This window comes from Gopherus evgoodei, chromosome 9, assembly GCF_007399415.2.
Source record: "Gopherus evgoodei ecotype Sinaloan lineage chromosome 9, rGopEvg1_v1.p, whole genome shotgun sequence".
NCBI classification, from domain to species: Eukaryota; Metazoa; Chordata; order Testudines; family Testudinidae; genus Gopherus; species Gopherus evgoodei.
Window position 1 is genome coordinate 88,456,645 of NC_044330.1, and position 12,719 is coordinate 88,469,363.

At 39.3% G+C, this 12,719-nt stretch overlaps 1 protein-coding gene across 4 annotated transcripts in view; it reads right to left on the minus strand.

Moving 5' to 3' along the window:
- Positions 1 to 12,719, minus strand: part of ABCB7 (ATP binding cassette subfamily B member 7) — a 68,788-nt gene that overhangs the window by 46,033 nt on the left and 10,036 nt on the right. Inside the window, exons 1-3 of one of the 4 annotated variants that reach the window (XM_030574345.1) lie at positions 6,741 to 7,021; positions 5,317 to 5,394; positions 1,688 to 1,774 (exon numbers count right to left, since the gene is read on the minus strand). In XM_030574345.1, coding sequence (XP_030430205.1) covers positions 1,688 to 1,774; positions 5,317 to 5,394; positions 6,741 to 6,773 — 198 coding nt within the window. In that variant the 5' untranslated portion in view covers positions 6,774 to 7,021. Of the gene's footprint in view, positions 1 to 1,687; positions 1,775 to 5,316; positions 5,395 to 6,731; positions 7,022 to 12,719 lie in introns of those variants that run through there. The other 3 variants (XM_030574344.1, XM_030574342.1, XM_030574343.1) reach the window with 3 other exon arrangements.

Below are 12,719 nucleotides of genomic sequence, written 5' to 3' on the forward strand. Positions count from 1 at the left end.
TACGTATTACATCAAAGTTCAACATAAAATGAACATATATATATAATTATAGATGTATGGAAACATGAATCTGACTGCAGAAGATATACAAGTCACAAGGTTAGGAATATTTTTAAAAAATTAAGTCTGTTAAAGGTGACCTGTAAAGGAAAAATGGGATTGTGTATATCACTAATGTCAAAGGTCTTTCTTTGAGTATTCTTGCCTGTGCCATCCTTTTGAAAGGAGAACTTGCTATTGTCTCCAATGGTCTTCCAGTCTCTGCTGTCTCTCTGTGTAGTGTAGACTTCGATCACTAGGCCATTAAGCTAGTGTTAATAGTATAACATGTTTTGGTATATAATCTCATAGGATGACCAGTAAAGGGATAACATATACACCAGACATGTCAACATGCTTATTGTTATAGGAAGGGGCTGATAATGCCAACTCTTAAGTTGCCTGACACTTCCCATTATAAGACCCTGTTTTCAGTTCCTTACCACTTTGCTGAATTTTAACCATTTGGGCTGAAATTATACATACTAGTGTCTGCCTCTGGCTGAATGTTGGGGGAAATTTCAGTCAAACCTCTTCAGCAGTTTCTAAGAATGAAGCTAGGGAAAAATCTATTGTTGTCCATGTTAAATTCTAGTACCCTATTTTTTTTTGAACAACTCTAGTATCCCCATGCTTTGGAGTTGGGACTTGTGGCCAGAAATTTGGTGAAGCTATAAACCTCTAAAAAGCAAATAAAATCAAATCACAGTTTGCACATGCTCTGTGGAGACTTCCTAGATTTTAACTGTTACAATTTCTTAAGAGTTAAGTATGCTTGAGCCTCTCACAACCTCTAGTGCTGATCAGACTGGGCATGAGCCAAGCCCTCACAGTAACTGAGGCTGCTCTAGCCCAGGGCTAAAGGGGTGAAGAGAGACTTTCCCTATAATGGATGCTCCAGGATGGGATGGGAGCCGTGCTCTGGAACTAAGAGCAGGGACCGTCCCTCCTGCCAATGACTACTCTTATCCCCTCTGCACCCCGGCAGCATAGAGGAAGAAGCAATCTGACTCAAAAAGCAAACTAAAATAAACAAACTATACACAAAGAATTAATGTTAAATGAATATTCAAGCTGCAACGGGAAAAATTAGAAAGTGTCAGAATAAAGGTTGTCTGTGAAACATTTAATTAAAGGGATAATGACTTCATAAACTAACACTTTTTTCGATTTTTTATTGCTGCAGTGAGTGAAGGTAGAGTGAGTGATGCACTGACTTGTATCCACAAGCATATTCCTTCTAGGCCAAATGTCAAGTTCTAGAAATGCCAGTCACAAGCAGGAATAAAAGAACATATTAAAGTATAATGGAACGTATCTGTCATGAAAAGTCTAAAATACCTGAGGCCAATTTCAAGTCAACATCTGTGACACTTTGATGACAATTTATTTATAGAAAGCCAGAGAATTTGTGGGAAAATAAGCAGATAAAATCATTACCAGTGCTGGGTAATTTAAAAATCTACTAATCCAAGGTTCACAACTAACAGTATTTATTAGACAACAGTCTAAAAACGAAACTAAGTAGCCATTTGTGGGAAACATTTGCAGTTTTCGATTGTTAAATATTTGAAAAGGCTGAACATACATTTGATTTATACAGCATCTTGAACAGAGTTTGAGTAATATTGTTTAATCAAACTTTTACCCCTTGCTTTGGATCTGTGTGGAGTCCTCCACCTGCATGACCATGCCAACATGTTCTCTTATCTATCCGTGGCCCCCACTGGAGATGCTATGTAAAAAAAAAATATATATATATCTATTATACAGCAACTACAAGAATCATGGACTTAAAAAATGATGAACAAAACTTAAATTCTCAATTAAAGCGACAATCAGAATAGAGCTGAAGATCTAGTAGCACACGGCCATCATCCAGAGGAATGGAGGTTATGCCTCAAGAACAGTACCTTGCTCCTGAAGCTGGTATCCAAAGGCCATAGACTCCTAACAGTTGCGTGTCAAAATATCTTAGAGCAGAAACCATCTCTAAGAGTTACAGAAAGATCTCTAAATCCTTCAAGTACATATCTACTCTGAAAAATGACTATGTAAAAATGGCACTTCTTCAACAGACCTGATTCCTGTGCACACGGCGCATACTACCTGCTGATCTTAGAGATAAAGGTACGTTTTTAATGCTTTACATTCCTGTCGACCTTGCCAAGATCTTGTATACACATAAAGCTTTCCAGGTTTAACTAAGGTCTACTTAAAATAAATAAATAAATTAAACCCATGCAAAAACCTATGTGGACATATTTATAAGCCACGTGTAGACTGAAATACCAATTTAGTTCAGTAAGCAACTGATTCAAGACAAGGTAAATTAATAAAAGGCAGGTGTAAACCAAACTAAGTAGACCCTTTAACTCAGTGGTGGGCAATCTGCGGCTTGCACATGGCCCATCAGTGTAATCCACTGGCGGGTTGCGAGAGAGTTTGTTTACATTGACCATCTGCAGGCACAGCCACGCCGCAGCTCCCAGTGACCACAGTTCACCGTTCCTGCCCTGCGCAGCCGGAGCAGTCACCGTCCAGGCAGCAGTCCCAGCCCTACACCACTGGAGGAGCCGCGGTTTGTGGCCCCCAGCAGCTGGAGATGCTGGCCCAGCTGCCCCCGCCCCAGCACCCCTCCCCACATGCCCTCTCCAGCAGCAGCCTCCCCCCCCAACCCCCCGGTATCGCCTCTCCCACTACACATTTAAATTGGTATTTTTAGTATGTCATGGTCAAGTCACAAGCCGTGAATTTTTGTTTGCTGCCCGTTACTAAAAATACACATGCTTAAATTGTAGCCTTAATCATAAACAGGTTATAAGTCTCAATGGTCATTGTTTAATTACATCATAAATTAAATACATGAATTGCAATTTACTTGTATCCAATTAAGTCATCCAAATGTCACCTGATTTATTTTTTTAGCTATACATCCCTTCCCTTTATGGGTAAGAAAATGTATTTTTACAAAGCCGCTTTTCAAGCCCAACTGCACTTTCAATAAAGTGCTTAAACCCACTGCATTAGTCTGGAATGCTGTGATCAATCTGGCAAGTATAATAACGACACAGAGCTTTACAAGTATTTCCAAGTACTGTGCAAAGCATTAATCCACAACACCTCTTTGAGGTGGGCAAATATTACTATCCCCACCCTGCAGAAAGGAAAACTGAGTAGAGAGATTAAGTGACCTGCGCAAGGGCAGAGAGAGTCAGTGACAGAGATGGAACTGGGGATCAGTAACTCCTGAATTCTACTCTACTAGACCTTTCTTATTAAAAAAATCTACAGTAAAACACAGTTAATTAGATTGCAAAATCAAGCACTTAGAAGTGACTAAAGGCCAAATTTAAAGTTGTCCATGAAATCTTTATTCTGTCCCTTTGTGTGTCCAATCTCTGCACTGAATAAGCAGGGTTCCTGTGCGAAAAACAGTATATGATCATGTCATTAAAAACGATATTGTAATCCATATGTACAAAGGGGCATAATTAAGATTGCATGGGCAATTCCAAGTGCTATTTCTAACCTATGATTGCTTGAATTTGCAACCCAAATAATGTTTTTTTAATACATTTCCTAGATGTTTAAAAAATATATAAAAACAATGTTACATACCTCTGTAATAATCTCCACATCGTGCATCAGCCAGAATCCTAAGCCTGCAGCAGGGCAGCACAGACTTCTACCACAGTGGTTCTCAAACTTTTGTACCCGTTCACATAGCAAGCCTCTGAGAGCGACCCCACTTATAAATCAAAAACATTTTTTTATATGTTTAACACCATTATAAATGCAGGAGGCAAAGTGGGGTTTGGGGTGGAGTCGGACAGCTCACAACCCTCCAAGTAATAACCTCATGACCACCTGAGGGGTCCCGACCCCCAGTTTGAGAACTCCTGTTCTACCGCTTCAGTTACATGGCCCATATGGTGCTCCCAAAAAGGGGGCGAGGAAGCAGGAGCCATATGCCAGGTCTGAGGAGTGCAGGTTGAGGCAATACAGCCTAGTCCAGTCCCTTGCTGCTCCCAGACATTGCCAGTATAGTGTAGTGTATGCTGCAGCGGCAGTGTGAACCTGTTTTGTTTTGTTTTTTAAACCGTGTTCAGTTATTTTACCATACTTCCAAAATTTTTCTGATGAATACAAGTAAGAAACAGGAAATGATGATTTAACAGTTTATAATTCAGCTAAACTAAATGGAATTTAATGGGACAAACAAGTCACTTCCCTAACCAAGTGATTTCTCCTTAACTTTGAAGGCCTGCTGAAAACAATGGAGGTAGAGCGTCTTTAAAAAAAAAGTAGCAAGAATCTTTTACAACGGAAAAAGTTAGGCAACCTAAATATAAGGGGTAGCTACCAGACAATATTATGGAATCTCATATATTATGTATATGAGAGGTAGCATGATCTAATATATTAGAATTTAGGAGTCCCTGACTCTCAATTCCATCTCTGTCACTCACTTTTATAAACTCAAAGGGTAAAATTTTCAACAAAAAAAAAAAAACAAAGTCAGTGAGGTGCTTTTAAATCCCACTGAACAGCAATGGGTTTTAGGCTCCTAAAACACTTAGATGCATTTGAAACAATAACCCTAAATTATTGAAGAGTATTTAAAGAAGAGACATATTCTGGGATATAACTGTAAAATGAAGAGGTGAGAATTTAGATAAGTTTCCTGGTGTTACTCCATCCTACAAATTTCTCTGTGTCATTATTAGCAGATGAAGACTAAAAACAAAAAAAAATTCCCTTATGTTTACATTAGTAACACAGAAAGCAACCCTCACACAGCTGAAAACCCGGCATACTGCTCTCCCCCATTGGTGCCAATAAATTTTCAAAGTTTCTTTATGTTCCACAAGCTAAGTATATTGTTGGCGTAATAAAGCTTTACATATTTGAGAAAACTCAGATTTCCATACATTGTCAGACATAAAACTGCAGGATAAATTTGAATGTCAACAAGCTACAAGTACATTTCTAAAAGCTTTCTGAAAAATTACTATATTGGCATTGATTTTTAGAGATTTAGAAAGACATTTCAAAGCGGGAAGACTATCAAGATTTCAGCAGAGATTCTCTCTCCATTTCCAGAGGCAGAAACATAACTTGTCATTTATCTAGTAGTACTCAGAAATCATAAAAAGGGGAAATTATATAAAGGATGTAAAATACGCAGTATATACTGGAAGACGCTCCAAGGGATAGAATCCCCCCCACCCCCCCCGCGAGAGAGTATGAGGAGGAAAGATTGCTTAATCCTACCTTTGCAACATCTAATAATTGTCTTGAATAGCCACACCCCAAACTCTGCCATGTAGCTTGTCTGAATGTCTGGGGAATCTGCAGGAAAGAAGAAAAAAGAGAAGATTGAGTAATTAAGAGTGTATACTTCATGTTCAGAGAATATTTCACCTAGTTCATGTAAACATGCAGAATATGAGAATTAAACAAAAGACAGTAGTTGACAAGTGAGCAAAGAAAAAATAAGATGAAAACAACTGGTGGGGAGCAGGTGCAAAGTAAATTTCTTCTAACTATTAAAAATGCAAAATGTCAACAAACCTTTCCCCCATCTCCATCCGTGCTCTCACTAGGCTTCCTATCCTTTGTTCCTTGAAAGCCCATAAGTCCTTCTTCTCTTCTCATTCTGTTTTGTTCTCGGATGGCCTTTGCATTCTTTTCAAATATCCCCTTCTGTTCTGTTTTTTATTCTGTTTTATTCTTATCCTTGTTGCCCTCCCTGTTTTCATTCCCTCTTACCTTATATATTACGCTTGTATGTTGGATCAAATGGCTAGCAAAAGCTACAACTATGCCTGGGAAAGGCTGCCACTGCTATGAATCTGAACATGACTGGGTTGCAATTTTTTGCAGATGGGATATAAAACACACCATAGTCACAAATATGGGACTCTGCATAGGCATAATATAGGTTACTAGCAGATGCTGTTACAGAAACTGGAACGCTGTATTCTAAGTGCTGTAGGACACAGATCTTGTCTGTCTACCCTTCTGAAGTTCCTAAAACCCTTTGGATGCTATAGAAACAGTAAGAAACAGTCTTAAACCTGGATGGCTGTTTTCATTACATTCTTCCTTTCAGTAAGAATGGTGAGCAATGTCCTCCCAGGCAACAGCAGACAGGGGGCACTCATTGTGCTTCCATAACATAACTGGTATATTTCAGCCAGGAAATATGTTCTCTACCTCCAGTGATTGTTTCTGAAATCGGTCCTGATACTCCTAAAGCACCTGGCTGGTATTCCACCATAAACTAGTCTCCTACAGCTCTGTTGTGATACTGGCTGCACAGCATGCACAATATAAATCAATACTGTACAGCAGAATAGCAAAAGAGCAGTCACTGGCTCAAGGCAAAGAACAAATATCAAGAAAATAAACCCTTAAGAAAAACATTTTTAACCTTAACAAATAGCAGCATGGCCCTGTGTATATTTTCTACACATTGCCTTAAACTTCCTTTTTGCACTTGTCCTAAGTCATACAGTACATTACAAATTGCTGAAGAAATACAACCAAGTGAAGCTAACTTCTTCACCATATAATACTTGTCCGTTTTAACACATCTTATTGTATTATATCCTGCATATAGAATGAAGTATTTTTGAAATTAAACATTCTATTAAATTACTTTTAAAGATGTATCAGACACTTACGGCACTTACTGTAGCAAATGGCTTTCTAGTTATGCATGCCATTCAATAAGCCAGTGTGATCCATTCCAGCACCACACCTCAGCAGAGAAAAATAAAACATGGTTTTCTTTAAATCTCTCTGAGAAGATCCTGTTTGCATCCTAAGGGTTTACTGGAACATTGGGTTGATACACCAAAGAGTTTGTCTCAGATTTATGCTGTAGTGCTTATGAAAAGTGTCAGCATGACATCCATGTTTCTAGCACCAGAGTCTTGACCAAATGACACGAAGACATGCTGGTCTTTAAGCATAACAGTTTTTGCAAACAAACAATTTTCCAACTATTGCTTAGCATAATGGGCAGGCAAGGCACTCACCATATAAGATAATAAGAAATAAGATAAAGTGTAAAAATAAGATAAAAGGTAAAAGGGTAAAATTTTCAAAAACATGCAAGTCATAATGACTTTCAATAGAACTTAGGGTAAACTTTGCAAAAGTGCTTCAGTGACTCAGAAGTCTACATCCCTGCCCAGAACAGCTTTCAGTCTTAACAGTCAATTTTTCAAGGCGTCCCCTGCAGTATCAACCCCATCCTCCAGACAATCTTTATAAAGTAGTACACACAAATCTGATGTGCCAGTGGTTTAATGTGGCACTGGAAATCTTAAGCACCCACACATACAGGTCAACATTTTAAAAAAATGAGTGCCTCAGGTTAAGCTCCTAAATAAGTGGTCTCATTTTCAGAAGTGCTAAGCCCCTTCCAACGGCCACTGACATCAACATTCACAAAGAGAATTTTTCATTTTATGTTTCAGATAGGAAGTAAGATCACAGAAGTTAGTAGGGAGGGGGGCAGGGGTAGCCCTCAGGGCAGTAATAGTATCTGTAACTAGTTTTAACTCTCATTTTAAACTGACGAGATTGGAAGTTGGCCTGGTCTCTTTAAATAAGCATATAACAAGCCAAATTATGTCAAATACTCAGACCTGTGGTTGCCTATATAAACGGTAGCTGAAATCCATGCTCTGACAAAAAAAAAAAAATTCCTGTCCACAGTGGTCATGGAAACAGCACTAGAAATTTGTTACCAACAACTTCGTTTAATCATGGTCATTAATAGCATAATTCGGATCCCATTGGGAACAAAGCCTTCGGAAGGTCCCATCTCAGTTGCAACACTGTAATGTCCTCATATGATAGAAAGACTGTTTGGTCTTGCCAGTGAAGATGGACCTTATCACCGTAGATGTGTTTTCACTGTGTTACTGCTACAACTGCAGGAGAAAAAACTCAAATCTTGGCAGACATTTGATATTTCTTTAGATTTATAATAAACTCTTTACAGAGACAGCTAAGTTTCCAATAAACTATTCCAGACAGCATCATGCTATGCTGCCACTTTTGACCAATGGTTACCTGCATAACTAAGATATGTTAGAAATGAATCCAAATACTGCGGAAGTATATGAGAATCTTATTACTGGCTTTACTGGGGAGTTATACTGGGCCTTAAAAGCAAGAGAGGAAAAAATGTAACAGGAGGGAGGAAGCAAGGAAAGAGTGTATTTGAACAAAAGGGAGGAAGAATGAGAAGGAAAGATACAGTGAAAGAAAAGAGTTAAAAGAAGCGTCTGAGTGAATGAGTGAGAGTAAATGCCAATTGTAACAGTGAATGAGAAGATACGTGGGAGTAAGCAAGAGTGGCAAAGGTACTGAGAAAAGAAAAAGTGAACGATAATTGTTGGATTGAATTTAGATTAGAGGGAATGAGGAGAGTGGGAAGGAAAGTATGGGAATGTTGAGAGGTCAACTGATCAGACTGGGCTTTTCAGTATATTAAGCTTAGTTAGGCAGTCACTGTACACAGAAAAATAAAACTGAAAAGAACATTGGTTAAAATAAGTCATTTTGCGCGAGAATAACTTCACTTCCTCATTTGATTAAATTTTATTATTTAGCAATAATTACAAGAATTTAGTAGCAACCTCCCTTGTGTATTTATCAATGCAATCTCTTTGGAAAGACTCTTCTAAAAAGACATGCATATATGTTGATAAAGAACACCAGAACCCACTAATGGCTTAAAAATCCATGGATTTCTGTATTAGGAAACTCATAAGATTGTTTTTAAATTGACTGATTCTTAAAAATGGCAAAAGTTGTCTCACCATTGTAGAAGGGGCTATCAAAAGTAACTTTTTAAAAATGAAAGCTATATGCATTTTACCAAAATATCTTCAGCTAAGCAGCTTACATTACAACAGAAAGATGACAAATTTTCCTTATTTTGCTGTTTATATTGACTTAAATGAGAGCCACAGCTTGTTCAGACCTCTGAAAAAGACTTCTCAAGCAGGACACTGAAAATCTGAGACCAGTTCTGAAAAATGTAGCTGCATGTCTCTTCGTTTCATCTGTAGTTTTTAGAGACAGCTTATGCTGGCTGATGCTGTATATTTAAGAGACAAGGTAGGTGAGGTAATTTTTTAATCGGACCAACTTCTGCTGGTGGAAGAGACAAGCTTTTGAGCTTCACACAGCTCTTCTTCAGATCTAGAAAATGTAACCAGAGGGTCACAGTTAAACAACAGGTGGAACAGGTTGTTAAGCATAAGGGGTTAACACACATTACTGAGGAATATCAAGACTCACAAACCATCTCAAATCACTCACCACACAAAGGGCCAGTTTCCTCCAGGACACAATCTACTTCCTCCAGAAACTCCACAATATTAACAATTTCCATCAGAACACATTCCTTCCCATCATGTTTGCCCCTTTCCTATATACCAAAATCCTCACTGTGATAGCATCAAAGTCTGCCTAAAGACAATGGACAATATTCAGATATGCACCTCAAAGACGTCGCAAAACTAATCCATTTCATTCTCCCCCACAACAATTTTACATTTAACACCACACAGTTTGTCCAAACCACGGGAACAGTCACAGGTACTGGGATGGTTCCTCAATATGGTTCATGGGACACCTCAAGCAAGAATTTCTGAGAAAATGCACTATAAAACCTATGATATACATTGATGACACTTTCATTCTCTGGACAGATAACCTAACTCCCTCACACATTTCCACCACAACTTCAACAGCCACCATTTGGTTTCTTTGGTGAGATGTGTCTACTGGGAAATGGCCTGAGGCCATCAAAATCACTTCACAGTCCATTAAATCATCCAAAGGTGATAATCAAAATTCATTAAGTGTGTCCTGATGCACAGGACTGATCCTGGGCAATGTGCAGGGAATTCTCCCTTACTCCAAAAACTTTGTCTCTGAGTACATAAAGAGAAAAGAATATTTTCCCATAGCTATGCAAGTGTGGGTGTGTCACCCAGTCATGTTTCAATTACTCTAATGATGGGTGGTCAGGGAAGGTGCATGATACTTGCATCTTTAAGACTACAGGTCTTTTTGAAAAGATGAGAGCACAGACTGGCATATGCATTGAAGCCCCAACAGTGTGAAAACTGTGTTTCTCAGATGCCTAGCCCAGCCTTTGCTTCCCTGACTCATGAAACCATATACACCTGGCAGCTAGAAAGGAACAAGGAAAGATTTAATTACCACCTAAGTACATGCAAGATCACAGTGGAGCACGTGTTTGGCAGATTAAAGGGTCAACGGAGGTGTCTTATGAACAGCCTGGATCTCAGAAAGCCAAATGTTCTTGTTACTGTTGCATGTTGTGTTTTACATAAATCTGCAAGACCATGGGGGAAATGCGGAGGGGGCGGGGGGAGAAGGCGGCTGGGAAGAGGAAAAAAGACTGATTTTAAAGAACATGACAGGGGCAATTAGATTCATCAGCAGGTCAGTTTTGTCAGTAGGTCTTAAAAATGGGTGTGGACGTATGCAAGGCTGTGCCAACAGAAGACAAGTTTTACCAGTAAACTTTGTAGTGTAGATGAGGTCTTAGAACAGGCGACAAAAACATAAATAAATGTAATTGAAATAGCACCTTCAGTTATTAATCTTTGTTGTGACTGCTTATTAGAAACCAAGAGCTACAGAAAGCAAAGTTAAAAAAACCACTCTTGTATGAATGAAAAAAAATGCAGATCTTATCACATATTCCACATTGTGCCTGGAATGGCAAGACAAGGAGAAAAAAAGAAGAAATTTGAAGTTAGCCTATTTCTGCTTTTTACAGTTCTACTTTCCAGTAACATACATAATCTTACTTTTAAGGGAACCCCTAAGCACACTACTTGACTCATCCAGATTAATCATGTAACAATTTGCCTTAGTTTTAGGACTGTTGGTCTTTCTAATCATATTCTTCTTTATCCCCTTTATGTTTCTTCTAGACTGAATAATCTTTTTTATTATAGGCTCTCTTTCAGATGCAGGTAAACTGCTTTGGGAATGGTCCTAAACTCTCTGAAGACTGCATTTCCATTTACTTGGGTCATTTTTCAAGCTCACTATGTAGGCCACATCCAACAATTTGGTCTTCAGTAATATCTAGCAGATGTCATAAGTCAAACAGGAGCTCTGACAGAAAGCACTTGGAAGGATGAGATGGAGAAGTTATATTTGTGGAAACATAAAATTCATCTCAATGTTAAGGTTTGGAGTCTGGACACAGTTCCACACTATCCTGTGTATACAAGAAGCTTAAGAAAATTATTTACTATGTCTGTTTTCTCCCTAGAATCCATTCCTCTCTCCAGGATGCAAAAGTTAACATCTCTTTGCACTCTGTTTTGAGGCAACAAGCCTCTGAACAACTATTGAACTAGGCAGGTGAGACAGTGGAAACATGAATCGCTATTATTTGTATTAGTGTATCACCCAAATGTCTCAGTTAAAATAGATCCCCATTGGGCTAAACAATGCACAACATACATATAAATACTGCTCCACCCTAAAGAACTTACAACTAAAGAAAGAAAAAAATTCAAGTTGAAGGAAATGGAATACAACATGAATGCAAAATAATGAAGGTGGTGATGGGCAAACATTTTAATAATGTGGAACTAATGATAAGTTATTAACGTTTAAACCTTGTTTTATTATTTTTAGCCTTGCCTTTTCCCCATATATTTAACCCTAGCCTTTTTCTACTTTTCAAGTAATGCAGAAGTTGCTAAAACATGCATTAATGTCTTTACTTTCAGGGTTCTTCAAGGCCTACACCCACCCTACTGATCTCTCATTCAGTACAGAGTTTGACTCCTGCCTGACGCCAGCCTCCATTGCCCACTTGTTATACAGTATTTTAAAACAAGCACCTTTGTGCTTATCTCCTATGCTGCCCCTCACGCTTGGGTGGAGTTCCCTGTAAACATCCTGAAAGCCACTTCAAATCCCTCCTTAAAACTCACTTTTTCTGTGAGTTCTACAAAAACTTGACAATGGTTAATGTACTGAGATCATAAGAATATAAGAATGGCCCAACTGGGTCAGACCACAGATCCATCTAGCCCAGTATCCTGTCTTCCGACAGTGGCCAGTGCCAGCAGGGCTGGCTTTATGACCCGTGGGGCCTGATTGGAATACGCAGCGGCGGTCTGGGGTCCACTCCGGGTCTTCCGCGACACTGAAGGACCCCCTGGCACTGAAATGCCGAAGACCCCTGGAGCAGACCCCTCGCCACTGAAATGTTGCCGAAGACCCCTGGAGTGGGGCCCCCTTAGGCGTGGGGCCCGATTCCAGGGAATAGGCGTAAAGGTGGCCCTGAGTGCCCCAGAGGAAATGAACAGAACAGGTAATCATCAAGTGATCCATCCCCTGTCGCCCATTTCCAGCTTCTAGCACATGTGTACTGCCTGTGGTGCTGGACAATATTGTCTCATTGCTTCTTTTCTTAGAAACTGGAAGGTAATGAGAGAAATGAAAGTCTGATGAGGTTACTCTATGCAATACATCTGGGGTTCTCAAACTGGGGGTCGGGATCCTCGGAGGGGGTCATGAGGTAATTACACGGGTGGGGGGCTTGTGAGCTATCAGCCTCCACCCCAAACCCTGCTTTGCTGCCTGCA